This window comes from Palaemon carinicauda, chromosome 17 (genome assembly GCF_036898095.1).
Source record: "Palaemon carinicauda isolate YSFRI2023 chromosome 17, ASM3689809v2, whole genome shotgun sequence".
NCBI lineage: Eukaryota > Metazoa > Arthropoda > Malacostraca > Decapoda > Palaemonidae > Palaemon > Palaemon carinicauda.
Window position 1 is genome coordinate 44,876,280 of NC_090741.1, and position 15,070 is coordinate 44,891,349.

The 15,070-nt window shown below is 43.5% G+C and overlaps 1 protein-coding gene across 2 annotated transcripts in view; it reads left to right on the plus strand.

Annotated features, from left to right (window-relative positions):
* Positions 1-15,070, plus strand: part of LOC137656718 (ankyrin-3) — a 92,138-nt gene that overhangs the window by 34,966 nt on the left and 42,102 nt on the right. For both annotated transcript variants that reach the window (XM_068390954.1, XM_068390953.1), the window contains exons 3-4: positions 8,273-8,433; positions 8,715-8,827. In XM_068390954.1, the coding sequence (XP_068247055.1) occupies positions 8,273-8,433; positions 8,715-8,827 (274 nt within the window). The remainder of the gene's footprint in view (positions 1-8,272; positions 8,434-8,714; positions 8,828-15,070) is intronic.

Sequence of the window (15,070 nt, forward strand, 5' to 3'; positions counted from 1 at the left end):
CCTCAGAGAGGGTCTGCCCCTGGCTGTTCAGACCCCCAACCACGTTCTCTTCTCGGACGCATCGGACACGGGCTGGGGTGCGACATTAGACGGTCGGGAATGCTCGGGAACCTGGAACTAGAGTCAAAGAACGTTACATATCAACTGCAAGGAGCTACTGGCAGTTCATCCGGCCTTGAAAAGCTTCAAGTCCCTCCTTCAAGGCAAAGTGGTGGAGGTGAACTCGGACAACACCACGGCCTTGGCGTACATCTCCAAGCAAGGAGGGACCCATTCTATGACGTTGTACGAGATCGCAAGGGACCTCCTCACCTGGTCAAAAGATCTAAACCTTTCTCTAGTAACGAGGTTCATCCAAGGCAACTTGAATGTCATGGCAGATTGCCTCAGTCGGAAGGGACAAATCATTCCAACAGAATGGACCCTACACAAGGATGTGTGCAAGAGACTGTGGGCCACATGGGGCCAGCCTACCATAGATCTCTTCGCAACCTCGATGACCAAGAGGCTCCCAATATATTGCTCACCAATCCCGGACCCAGCAGCAGTTCATATAGATGCCTTTCTACTGGATTGGTCACATCTAGACCTTTATGCATTCCCCCCGTTCAAGATTGTCAACAAGGTACTGCAGAAGTTCGCCTCTCACGAAGGGAGAAGGTTGACGTTAGTTGCTCCCCTTTGGCCCGCGAGAGAATGGTTCACCGAGGTACTTCAATGGCTAGTGGACGTTCCCAGAACTCTTCCTCTAAGAGTGGACCTTCTACGTCAGCCACACGTAAAGAAGGTACACCAAGGCCTCCACGCTCTTCGTCTGACTGCCTTCAGACTATCGAAAGACTCTCTAGAGCTAGAGGCTTTTCGAAGGAGGCAGCCAGGGCGATTGCTAGAGCAAGGAGGACATCCACTCTTAGAGTCTACCAGTCGAAGTGGGAAGTCTTCCGAAACTGGTGCAAGTCAGTATCAGTATCCTCGACCAGTACCTCTGTAACCCAAATAGCTGACTTCCTATTATACCTGAGGAAAGAAAGATCTCTTTCAGCTCCCACTATCAAAGGTTACAGAAGCATGTTGGCATCAGTCTTCCGTCACAGAGGCTTAGATCTTTCCAACAACAAAGATCTACAGGACCTCCTTAAGTCTTTTGAGACCACGAAGGAGCGTCGTTTGGCTACACCTGGTTGGAATTTAGACGTGATACTAAGATTCCTTATGTCAGAAAGGTTCGAGCCACTACAATCAGCCTCCTTTAAAGATCTCACTTTAAAGACTTTTCCTGGTTTGCTTAGCCACAGCTAAAAGAGTCAGTGAGATTCACGCCTTCAGCAGGAACATCGGATTTTCATCTGAAACGGCTACATGTTCTTTACAGCTTGGTTTTCTAGCCAAAAACGAGCTACCTTCTCGTCCTTGGCCGAAATCGTTCGATATTCCAAGCCTTTCAAATATGGTTGGAAATGAACTAGAAAGAGTCTTATGCCCTGTTAGAGCTCTTAAGTTCTATTTAAGACGAACTAAACCTTTACGAGGACAGTCAGAAGCTTTATGGTGTTCTATTAAGAAACCTTCTTTGCCTATGTCAAAGAATGCATTATCCTATTATATCAGACTGTTGATACGAGAAGCTCATTCCCATCTGAGTGAGGAAGACCAAGCTTTGCTGAAGGTAAGGACACATGAAGTTAGAGCTGTCGCAACTTCAGTGGCCTTTAAACAAAATAGATCTCTGCAGAGTATAATGGACGCAACCTATTGGAGAAGCAAGTCAGTGTTCGCGTCTTTTTATCTTAAAGATGTCCAGTCTCTTTACGAGAACTGCTACACCCTGGGACCATTCGTAGCAGCGAGTGCAGTAGTGGGTGAGGGCTCAACCACTACATTCCCCTAATTCCATAACCTTTTTTAATCTTTCTCTTGAAATGTTTTTTATTGTTGTTTTTGGGTTGTCCGGAAGGCTAAGAAGCCTTTCGCATCCTGGTTGATTTGGCGGGTGGTCAAATTCTTTTCTTGAGAAGCGCCTAGATTAGAGGTTTTGATGAGGTCCTGTAGTATGGGTTGCAACCCTTGATACTTCAGCTCCTAGGAGTCGCTCAGCATCCTAAGAGGATCGCGAGGCTCAGTAAGGAAGACGTACTTAAAAAGGCAGAGTAATTGTTCAAGTCGACTTCCTTACCAGGTACTTATTTATTTTATGTTTGTTATTTTGAATAACTGCTAAAATGAAATAAAAAATCCTTAGCTCATAATAATGTAAACAATTATTGCTGGTCTCTACCCACCCCCCTGGGTGTGAATCAGCTTATATAATCACCGGCTAAGTTTAATATTGAAAAATGTTATTTTTATAATAAAATAAATTTTTGAATATACTTACCCGGTGATTATATATTAAAGGACCCTCCCTTCCTCCCCAATAGAGACCCAGTGGACCGAGGAGAAAATTGAGTTCTGTGTTTACATTGAGTACTGAGTACCTGCACGACAGATGGCGCTGTTGAAGTACACCCCCTACCTCCATAGCGATCGCTGGCGGATTTTGAACGTAGAGTTTTCTGTCGAGCAGCAGAGCTGCAGCTTATATAATCACCGGGTAAGTATATTCAAAAATTTATTTTATTATAAAAATAACATTTTTCATTGTGACTAGGGATGTCAAGTTTATAAAACTTGTTAAAATGATGAGAGATGTGGTTACAGTATATAAAAAGCTGTTAAGCTTCAATAGCAGAGTGTATTTTTCAAAGTAGGTAGTAAGTTGGCCAGGGCACCAGCTACCAGTTGAAATACTACCGCAAGAGAGTTATGGGTTCCTTTGATGGGCCAGGCAGTACTACATTAGATCCTTCTCTCTGGTTACGTTCATTTTCCCTTTGCCTACACACATACTGAATAGTCTGGCCTATTCTGTACATATCCTCCTCTGTCTTCTTACACCTGACAACACTGAGATTACCAAAGAATTCTCCTTCACCCAAGGAGTTACTGCACTGTAATTGTTCAGTGGCCACTTTCCTCTTGCTAAGGGTAGAAGAGAATCTTTAGCTATGGTAAGCAGCTCTTCTGGGAAGACACTCAAAAATCAAACCATTGTTCTCTATTCTAGGGTAGTGCCATAGCCTGTGTATCATGGTCTTCCACTGTCTGGGTTTGAGTTCTCTTGCTTGAGGGTATACTCGGGCACACTATTCTATTTGATTTCTCTTCCTTTTGTTTTGTTAAAGTTTATATAGTTTATATACAAGATATTTATTTTAATATTACCGTTCTTACAATATTTTATTTTTTTCCCATTTTTTCTCAAAAAAAAAAAAAAAAAAAAAAAAATTAATTTGATCCTTTAGTCAAGTTAATTTTAATGGACTATAGTAGTCATATGGCCCTGTGCTAATGGAAACCCATACAATTGAACTCAGAAGTCAAAAGCAAGGAGGTTGGCCAGAAAGATGGAATAAAGGAATGGGAACAGAGGAAAAGTAGAAAAGTGAATGCTGCTAGGGGCCACAGAATAGTTGTAGAGAGGGGGTCAATGCTTATTTCCTTACTGGAGGATCCATACACCAACTGTTCTATGCATTACAAAATCCATGAGGAGGATAAACAACATAGGTGCCAAAACATTCCCTAGGAGTACTCCACTGTTCACTGGAAATTCATTTGATAGGACTCCACTAACATTAACTTTGGACTTGCTATGCTCATGAACAGACTTAATAAGATTTTCATACTTTGCTAGCTTTACAAACATTTATCATTTAGTAACATGTTGATGTTCTCTTTTATTAGTTAGTGTGTTAGCTTCTGTACCATGGTTTTCCTGTCTTGAGTTACGAGTTATGTTGCTTCAGGGAATTCTCGAGTACTGTCCACTTTTTTGTCATTTTTAATTTTTTTCTTCTTAAAAGGGGTGTTACCTTGTTCTTAAACAAATGTTGCAGTGGAATTTACTTTGTAGCTTTAGATTTGTGTATTTTCTTTTATGCAAAAATGTGCAACAGTTGTTTGGACCGCATTATTTTCAGTTGTTACAGATTCGTGTTTTACCTTTTTTATCTTTCATTTTATTTTGAGAGCCTCTTACCCTAGACCATAAATGTGTGTGTGGTGGCTGATGTGGTAACGTCCCTAACTGGTGAACGCTAGACTGGGGTTCGAGTCCCGCTCAAACTCATTAGTTTCTTTGGCCTCTGCAACTTCACCATCCTTGTGAGCTAAGGATGTAGGGTTTGGTGAAGCCTATAGGTCTATCTGCTGAGTCATCAGCAGCTATTGCCTGGCCCTCCTTGGTCCTAGCTTGGGTGGAGAAAGGGCTCTTAGGCGCTGATCATATGTATATATGATCAGTTTCTAAGGCATTGTCCTGCTTGAGAGGCTATTGTCACTGTCCCTTGCCTCTGCCATTCATGAGCTGCCATTAAACTAAGGCCCCAGACCCTGTTAATTTTGATGTTAGTAGGGGCACTGCTGAATTTGCAAATGATGAGCCTAGCAGTGTAATTTCACCACAGTAACAAACTCAAGACTATTGCAAAGGATTAAGGTTGTCATGCCTTTTGTTTATATAAGGCAAAGCCTTGCATTTCACGTGTGTTTATGTGATGCCATTAAACCTGAAATGCTTTATTTCTGCACATTAGTATTCCTTGTCTTGATTGTGAATGAAAAGGAACCCACTGTGCTCACTCAAGACACTTTTCATCAAGATCAGAACAAGATGAAAATGGAGAGCATGAGAGAAGGCTTTGTATGAAAAACACTTTTATTGTCAAAACATCTGCCTTTTTAAAGAAAAAATTGCTTACTGTAATAACTTGGATATCATGGCTTCATTCCTAAAATTCATCGTGATTTTAGGAAGTTCAAGTTTTAGGTTTCAAAATCACAAATCACATGATTTCTGGTGATCAATATTATTATCACGATTATCATTATTGTTACAAGTACTATTAAAAATGGCTGCACCAGATCTCAGATAAATATGAAAAATTATGCTAAATTAAAGTAAATAGTTTGTATTTTTTTAATGTTTTAGGATTAGGATTGGAGCATAGCTGGAATTTGGCTGTTATAATTTATGATGAGGTGTCTGTAGTTACTGGTGGGTGGCGGGGAAGCCCCACCCCATTTCCGGCACACTGAGTAGCCACTTTGATATCAGCCGCAGAGCAGTATGGTTGTTCTCTTTGTGCTAAGACTAATCTGGCGGTTTCTGATAATCCTCTTTATCTTTTCAGTGTGTTTGACTATATAGAGCATCCATGTTCAGGCATGCGTTCCTGCCCTAGTAAAATGGGACGCAATTGTGGCTGGTCATGAGCAGGCAGGACATGGATCCCCATTCTTTATGCCATTTTTGCAGTGAGCATGCCTGCTTGCAGACATTCCTCTGTGACAAGCGTCTGGTGTGGTTGTCGGTGTAGTGGTCCAAGTATGGCAGGAGGACAAAGAAGTCCAAGTGGGAATGTAGGGCTTCAGGGTTTTCCCCTAATCCAAAGAAGTCTTTAGACACACTTATCTCCATAGGTGAATCCTTTGGTGGGAATTTGAGAAGGGAAGGAGAATCCAACCTGCCCTTAGGGCAGCTTTCAGGTAAGGTGTCAATATTGTCTTTCCTCAATGAAGGTGATATTTCCAGCCCTTCTCCTTGTACTCATATCATCTTACAGTTTCCGATGACATCTTCGGGACCAAGACCTGAAGACTATAGAAATCTTTGGGTATTAAGGGTACTCCATCAAGGATAAGCGTATCCAAGCCCTAGCCTCTGCTAAGACTGCCAAGTCTACTGCTGTAGCACCTTCCACTTCTGCCATACCTTCTGCAGACAGAGCTCCCAGTGATCATTGATCCTTGCTTACGGTAATGTCATCTGAGAAGAGAAGGAAGCATTCTTGTCCTCCTGCAGATAAAGGTAGCACTTCTGGCATTGCAAGGATTCCGACTGTGCTTGATAGGTTACTCTTTAGTGTTAATGAGTGACAACACTAATGCAGTGGCATACTTCAACAAGCAAGGAGGTACTGTTTCTCAGCACCTAGAAATTGGCAAAGCAGGCACCCTTTGGTCAATAGACAATGCAGTGTAGCTGGAGCTGTCAGCAAGATTCCTGGCGAAAGGAATGCGATTGCTGACAAGCTTAGTTACCAAGAACAAACATTACGAGCGGAGTGGTCCTTCACTCTCTAGTAGCAAGGAGTCTTTTGACTGTGGGAGGTCCCCTATCATCGACATATTTGCCACAAAGCCCAACAAGAAACTCCTGGTCTCTGTTCATCAGTCTCAGACCCATCAGTGGCCCTAGAGGATGCATTTTAACATCTTTTGGATAACGTAGACGTCTTTTATGCTTTTTAGTCTTTCTGCCTGATTCAAAGGGTAATTGACAGGTTGCTGACTATCCCAAATTTAAAGGAAATGCTGATGGCTCCCAAATGACCACATGCTGAATAGTAACTAGACCTGCGGATACTCCTAGTAAAAGTACTGGGAGCCCTACCATGATGGCCCAACCTGCTTTGCCGACTCCACTTGCACACCTATACAGGTACCACAACTCGGTGACATACCAGTCACATCACGGGTGGAGATTATCCAGCATCTTCTCCAAGCTAAAGGGTTTTTGCGAGTCACTGCACAGGAGACATCTAGATATCTGCAAAGATTGTATGCAGCTGTCTATCAAGCAAAGTGGACCATCTTCTGTGATTGTTGCTGTAGAAGGTTACTTCTCTTGTCGGAGTCTCTCTGCAGCTGATTGCAGACTTTCTCATCTACCTGTGCCGAGAGCTCCTCCTCTCAGTCTCAGTGGTGTAAGGCTATTGTTCAGCTGTGACCTAGGTCTGTAGACTGAAGGGCTTACACTTTTCCTCTTCTTAGGAATTGTTGAGGCTCATGAGGAGCTTTGAGTGGTCTTGCCCTCCTCGAGAACTGAAGCCACCCTCGTGCACTGTCTCTGGTCAGTATGAACCTCTAGAACAGAAAAGGATCTCGCTCTTAAGACAGACTTTCTCCTTCCCTTAGGCTTGGCGAAATGAGTAGGCGAGCTCCATGATATCTCACATGTTATTCGTCATTCTGAGGGAGGACGGGAAGTCTCATTTTACCTTTGTTCCTGAGTTTGTTGGGAAAGCTCAAAGCCCTGCCATTGCTGACTTTAGGTTTGAGACTTTCTCCTCCTGCCTTAGAGATGTGATAAGTGATATTCGGAAGATTTGCTTCTTTGTGGGTTCTTAGATGCTACCTTAAGTAAAGTCAGTCCTTCAGGCCGCAGATGTAAAACCTGTTCATTATTTCAGGCAGGTGTAAAATCTCTAGGAATACCATATCCTCCTGGCTTTAGGACTTCATACTTCTAGTAAGCTGAAGATCCGTAAGGACCGGTTCAAGCTAGCACTCAAGAAGTTAGAGGGATTGGTACAATGCTGGCTTCAGAACGAACCTGTCAGTGGCGCAAGCTTTGAAGGCAGAAGTCTGGAAATGCTAAACAAGCTTCACAGCCCACTGCATGAGTATACCCGCAAGGCCTAGGATGAGAATTTAGAATGTCTGACCCTTTTTCCTTTTTTTTTTTTTCTCTCTTGGGGGGCAGTTGTTGCGACATTAATTGCTGGATCGGATGTGATGCTGGCAAGCTTCTATACCAAGCAACTTTTAATATATTTTTAGAAGTACCTCCCCTGTCCTCCTTACAAGGGGAAGGATGCTCGGTATCGTATAAATCCATTATGTCCAATGGAGCTTACATTCCAGATGACATATCCTCTTAGGATATAGGCTCATCCCTAACTGTGTGAATCTTCTCAGGTTGTTAGCTGATGGGAGGAGTCAACACTCCCTCACTTCTTTAGGTCGAGTATTCTGACATCCTGGGGTTTTAAAGTAGCCAGTGTGGTTATAGGCACTTCCTCACCCCTTATTATTAATCCCCTATTAGAGGACAAAGGTTTGCATTTGTTTAGGAAAAAATCACACATTTTCAAAATTATTTGCGTTTTTCCTAAAAATAAAAACCCGATTCCTTTGTTTCACTTCCTGCCAAAGTCCTGGGTGAAGGTCAAAGTGGCTGCTCTGTGTGCTGGCGATAGAATTGGTGTCTCTTCCTGCTATCAACCAGTAATTATCGACACCTTTTTATAAATTATAACAGCTTAATTTCAGCCATGCCGATATCATACTCTTATTAAAGGACTTGGATTTGTAGAGTTAGAAAAAAATAAAAGGCAAATTATTTCAAATATTTATGATAACCAACTATTGGTAATTCTTTCCTCTACAGAATGAGAACTTGCTTTACGTTCACAATGAAGAAGGCTATAACTTGCTTCAAAAAGTGGTGGGCATTAACAATGTGGAAATGGTGAGGTGGTGTCTAACACGGAATGTCGACGTAAATCGAGGGGTGTGCTCCCTCCCTCTTCACATAGCGTGCCTAAGAGGGTAAGGATATCAATTTTTTTTTTTTAAGGATTGTGTTGTTAATCATTCTTATTTCTTAGCTCCCAGTTATACATGATTTGATTTAATCCTTGTGGGGTTATGGTTGTATTTGGTGGTACTGTGAAGTCTTGTTAATTCAGACCTTTTAAATTCTCTTTGTGTGAATGATTCTAGTTTTGATTAATTTGTGGTTTCTCTTTAATTGACAGGAGTTGGGTACATGGAATCTTGTTTATTTAGCTTAATTCATCTTTTTATAGTCATAGAATTTTTCTTATTAGGTATGAAGATTGTGTGGAAGTTCTCTTGAAACATGGCGCCAGAATTGACGTGGAAGCACGCATGTGTTGGCCGGGGCCTCATAACCAAAACTGTGAACAACGGGGGAAATATTGTAAGTAACAGCAATGCTGAGGACTTGACCATGGGTCAGAGCATTGTACTTTTATGCATTGCCAGACGAAAGTGTAATTTTACAGATTTTTTCCTCAGGAGTTATTTCACATTTTTTAAATGATCTATTTTGCCTAATTGTATCTGTTAACCCTTTTACCCCCAGGCTATTTGGAAATTTCAAACCCTTAACCCCCAGGGAGTTATTTTTTTCCCAGCACATTTTGCAGTATATTTTTTTTAAAATTGCTCTAACAGCCTGTTTTTGTCATAGAGAGGTCAGGTTGGTCTCATTCTCTTGGAAAATGCCTGAATTTTCTAAAAATTTATCAAAAATATGAAAAAAAAATTTTTATAGCATTTTTTTGCAAGGACGTACCGGTACGTCCATGGGGGTAAAGGGATGGGTTTTGTGAAACGTACCAGTACGTCCTTTTGGGGGTAAAAGGGTTAAGAATGTTAATTTTCTTTGCAAGTTCCCCTTGTTATTACAGTAGTGATAAATATAGTAGAAAATTTCTTGTGGTACTGAGTGCTTTATAAGTTTTAAGAATGTGAAGTTTGTAATAATGACAGAATCAGGTTTTGCTGATTGATACAAATCAGATAACCTTAAGTAATGTACACTAAACTGCTGAACTTTCTATTAATATCATTATCTTTATAAAATTTTTATATATGAAGTTTTTTTATAATTGTTGTTGACAACTGCAAGCCCTCATCATCCCCTCCATTTGCTTCTAAGACCTTAATAATATTTAACCATGATCTGGATGATTTTATACATCTATCTGTCTTATGTTCAAACCATTGCAATCATGTAGGATCTGTCTTTTAAGATCTCAATCTTCAGATCTTATGCATTTTTTTTAAGCCTGCTCATATTACCTCTTATGCTCCTCAATTTTTAGTAAGATGTTTCAAATGCATTCCAGTTCAATTGTATATCTCGGTAGAAGATTAATGAATGATCTCAAACTCTGCATTTGTTTTATAGTTCTTTTTTTCCATAGCATACAGAAGCACAGTTCTTGTGTACATTATTGTAAAGATTGGCTCCCTCTTCTTTATCAGGGTACACATCTTTGCAATTAATGTTGTGTTCCTTTCATACATTCTAATTTTTATATACAATAGTTCATCTCTTTTATAGGAAATTATGTAGAAATAGCAAATACTCTATGAGGGTACTGTATAAACCTTAAAGGTGTCATTGCATATGTTTTAAATTTTGTGGGGTGAGCTTTACAATATATATTTAAAAGATTCAGTTTTTAAATATTAAACTTAGCCGGTGAATATATAATAGCTGCAACTCTGCGGCTCGACAGACAACATACTCAAAAAACTCGCGAGCGATCGCTATGCAGGTTGCGGGTGTGCCCACCAGCGCCAACTGTCAGCCAGATACCACTCTTGAATGTAAACAAAACCTTCAATTCTTCTCTGTCGACGTTGACGACAAGACGTACTTATACTCGCTGTAGAACCTGGAGTTTTCCCATCATATTTGGTGAAGTACTTTATTTTGGTTTGAGCTTTTGCAGTACAGGTGTTTTTTCCTCAATATGAACTCTTTATTGAATCGGATTATTTGTTGATGACTTGGATTGTTTTTGGAATTTTCTTTGACTAATTCAAAATGGCTGACCCTTCTCAAGTACCTAGATTTTGAAAGTGTAATGCTAGGGACTGTAATAGGCGTCTTCCAAAGGCTTCTCTCGACCCTCATACTGTTTGTTCCAATTGTCGGGGTAAAACCTGTCAATTGGGAGATCGGTGTGAGGAATGCGTGGGCCTTTCGGAATTCGATTTTATCGAATATGATAAGTATACACGCAGACTAGAGAGAGATAGGGTAAGGAGAAGTTCATCTAGGTCCGTAGATTTTTCCTCTCCACATGCCCCTGAACCTAATCCTTCCCCTGTAGAGGTTGTTCCTAACCCCCCTTCTAGCACTCAGGAACCGTCTATGCAAGACATGTTACGTGCTATTCATGCCTTGGGGGAGAGAGTTGAAGCGTTAGCAAGTGACCGTAATCAACTCATGGCTGACGTGAAGGAACTTAAGTGCCACAGTGCCACGGCGGAAAGTGGGAAAGTGATTAGTGCGCAAAGTGTTGTGAACAGTGTTGCGACCGAGGGTTCGTCTGTTCGTGCCTGTCGTTCACCTAGTCCGGGACCTCTTGCAAGCTCCCAAGCCCAGGGGAGAAGCAATGTCGTACGACTTATGGGTTCGAGAGGCCTTGATCAGCGAACAGACGTTCCCTCTATGGTATCAGGCGTATCTCGTCAAGATCGCCCCTACCATAAGACGAGAGAGCCCATTTTTACCTCGTCTTCCGAAGGCGTTTCACGCAAGAAACCATGGAGCAAGGTTTCTAGGCCTTTGAAACGCAAGTCGGTCCCTTCAGGACAGGTCCAACGTCCCGGATGTAGTCATTGGGACAGTTCGGACCCGTTGCTGTCATCGGATGACTGCTCGCCGCCTAAGCAAGGCAAAGTTGTGCCGTCTCAGACGCTAACCCCGGCTGTTACCGCACCCGTTACCGTAGACCCTAAATGGGTTATACTGCAGGACATGCAGTCTAAGCTTGCGTCCCTTATGGAAGATTACAACGCAGAGAAGGTTTCCGTTGAACCTAGCCGTTTATCTCATGGAGATCCTGGCCGTCAGCCACCCAAGCGTTCTGTTGTGCGTCCTGTTGACGTTGGTGTTGCCAGCTCACGTCAACCAGTTGGGGTTGTACCACACCCGATGCGGTCTCGTGTGGACTTTCAACCGCATGTGGACGTTAAGCAACTCACTGATGCGCCTGGTGACGTTCAGGACGTTCGCCAACCATCAGAGTTGACTTGTTTTGACGCGGTGCGTCAACCTCCGCAACCTAGAGTTGTTTTGACTGCACAACCCAGGCGGTCTAAGCAGTCTCGGGTGGACGCTGTGTGTCCTCACGCACCTGTTGTTGTTGTTGACAGTTCCCAGACTGTTCAGCAGTTTCAGGACGCTGCGTCCTGCTCCGCCACTTATGCACCAGTGCGGGCGGACGCTGCGTGTCAAGCATTGCCTACCCCTTTGCTTGTTTCTCATCAGTTATCAGAGGAGGAACTTTCGGATGAGGACGTTGCTGACCCTCAGCCTGAGGATCATCCTTCAGATATTGATGAGCCTAGAGCAGTTCCGCCATCTATGGACTTTAAGAAAGTCATGCTCATTTTTAAAGAGTTGTTCCCTGAACACTTTGTCTCTGTGGCTCCTCGTTCGCTGCCGTCTGAGTTTGTTTTAGGCGTACCTGCTGCCATGCTAGCCTTTGCAAAACTCGTTCTCTCTCGCTCATCCAAGAGAGCTTTACGGCTGTTAGGCGATTGGTTAGAAACCAAGAGGAGTTTAGGGAAGACTTCCTTTGCCTTCCCCCCAACTAAACTCTCGTCTAGATCGAGCGTCTGGTATGCCACGGGAGAAGTTCTCGGCTTGGGAGTTCCTGCCTCTGCCCAGGGCGACTTCTCAAGTCTTGTAGACTCTCCCCGCCGCCTAGCCATGAGACGCTCGAAGATTAGTTGGTCATCCTCAGACCTGGACCATCTACTTAAGGGCATCTTTAGGGCTTTTGAAGTTTTTAACTTCCTTGACTGGTGTTTGGGAGCCCTGAGTAGGAAAATCTCATCAGCCGATAGAGATGTTTCCTTACTCATTATGTCCTGCATGGATAAGGCCATCCGCGATGGATCCAACGAGCTCTCCGCCTCGTTTACGTCAGGAGTCCTAAAGAAACGAGAGTCTCTGTGCTCTTTTCTGTCAGCAGGAGTGACGCCCTGTCAACGATCTGAGCTACTCTTTGCCCCTTTATCTAAGTTCTTGTTTCCTGAACTTTTAGTTAAGGAAATATCGTTGTCCCTTGTGCAGAAGGACACCCATGACTTGGTTGCGTCCTCGGCTCGCAAAGGGACCCCTTCGTCTGCCTTGTCTGCTAGACCTAGGATAGACACTCCAGCGTCCAGGTTTATTCCGCCCTTTCGTGGCAGAGCCCCCAGCAGGGGAAGTACTCGTGCCGAAGGGAAGAGAGGAAAGAGGAAAGGAGCCAAGTCCTCGCGAGGCAGAGTCTGACTGCCCGCAGCTTCAGACAGCAGTAGGTGCCAGACTCAAGAACTTCTGGCAAGCCTGGGAGAAGAGAGGCGCAGATCAACAGTCTGTGAGGTTGCTCAGAGAGGGGTACAAAATCCCATTTGTACGCAAACCTCCTCTAGCGACGTCCCCCATCGATCTCTCTCCCAGGTACCGAGAGGAAGCAAAGAGACAAGCCCTGAAACTAGAAGTCTCTCTTTTGCTAGAGAAGGTAGCGGTGGTCAAAGTCTCGGACCTTCAATCACCGGGGTTTTACAACCGTCTCTTCCTAGTACCGAAGAAGACAGGAGGTTGGAGACCGGTGCTAGACGTCAGTGCGCTGAATGTCTTTGTCACAAAGACAAAGTTCACCATGAACATCTGGTCAAGAGATCGAGGCATCTCCCTAGTGACGAGGTTTATCCAGGGCGACTTGAACGTTCTAGCAGATTGTCTCAGTCGGAAAGGTCAGGTAATTCCAACCGAATGGACCCTCCACAAGGATGTGTGCAAGAGGCTTTGGGCGACTTGGGGTCAACCCACCATAGACCTCTTTGCAACCTCGATGACCAAGAGGCTTCCAATCTATTGCTCTCCAGTCCCAGACCCAGCAGCAATACATATAGATGCCTTTCTCCTAGATTGGTCTCACCTAGACCTATACGCATTCCCACCATTCAAGATTGTCAACAAGGTACTGCAGAAGTTCGCCTCTCACGAAGGGACAAGGTTGACGTTAGTTGCTCCCCTCTGGCCCGCGAGAGAATGGTTCACCGAGGTACTTCGATGGCTGGTAGACTTTCCAAGAAGTCTTCCTCTAAGAGTAGACCTGTTACGTCAGCCACACGTAAAGAAGGTACACCAAAGCCTCCACGCTCTTCGTCTGACTGCCTTCAGACTATCGAAAGACTCTCGTGAGCTAGAGGCTTTTCGAAGGAGGCAGCCAGTGCGATTGCAAGAGCGAGGAGAGCTGCTACCATTAGAGTTTACCAATCGAAGTGGGAAATCTTCCGAGACTGGTGCAAGTCAGTATCTGTATCCTCGTCCAGTACCTCTGTAGCCCAAATCGCGGACTTTCTCTTATACCTGAGAAGAGTTCGCTCCCTTTCAGCTCCCACGATCAAGGGCTACAGGAGCATGTTGGCTTCGGTCTTCCGGCATAGAGGCTTAGATCTTTCCAACAATAAAGATCTACAAGATCTCCTTAAGTCTTTTGAGACCTCTAAGGAACGTCGTTTGGCTACACCTGGATGGAATTTAGACGTGGTCCTAAGATTCCTCATGTCAGACAGGTTCGAGCCTTTACATTCAGCCTCCCTGAAGGATCTCTCTCTTAAGACTCTTTTCCTGGTGTGCTTGGCCTCAGCTAAAAGAGTCAGTGAGCTTCATGCCTTCAGCAAGAACATCGGTTTTTCGACAGAAAAAGCCTCTTGTTCTCTTCAACTTGGTTTCCTAGCCAAGAATGAACTGCCTTCTCATCCTTGGCCTAAATCTTTTGATATTCCTAGCTTATCAAAGATCGTAGGCAACGAGTTAGAGAGAGTATTATGCCCCGTTAGAGCTCTTAAGTTCTATTTAGCTCGTACTAAGCCTTTAAGAGGTAAATCTGAAGCTTTATGGTGTTCGGTTAAGAAACCATCCTTACCTATGTCAAAGAATGCTTTGTCATATTTTATCAGATTGTTAATACGAGAAGCTCATTCACACTTGAGTGAGGAAGACCGATCTTTGCTTAAGGTTAAGACGCACGAGATTAGAGCTATAGCAACTTCCGTGGCCTTTAAGCAAAATAGATCTCTGCAAAGTATCATGGACGCGACCTTTTGGAGAAGCAAGTCAGTGTTCGCGTCATTTTACTTGAAAGATGTCCAGACTCTTTACGAGGACTGCTACACACTGGGTCCATTCGTAGCAGCGAGTGCAGTAGTGGGTGAGGGCTCAACCACTACACTTCCCTAATTCCATATCCTTTTAATCTGTCTCTTGAAATGTTTTTAGTATTGTTTTTTGGGTTGTACGGAAGGCTAAGAAGCCTTTCGCATCCTGGTTGATTTGGCGGGTGGTCAAAGTCATTTCTTGAGAGCGCCCAGATTAGGGGTTTGATGAGGTCCTGTTGTATGGGTTGCAGCCCTTGATACTTCA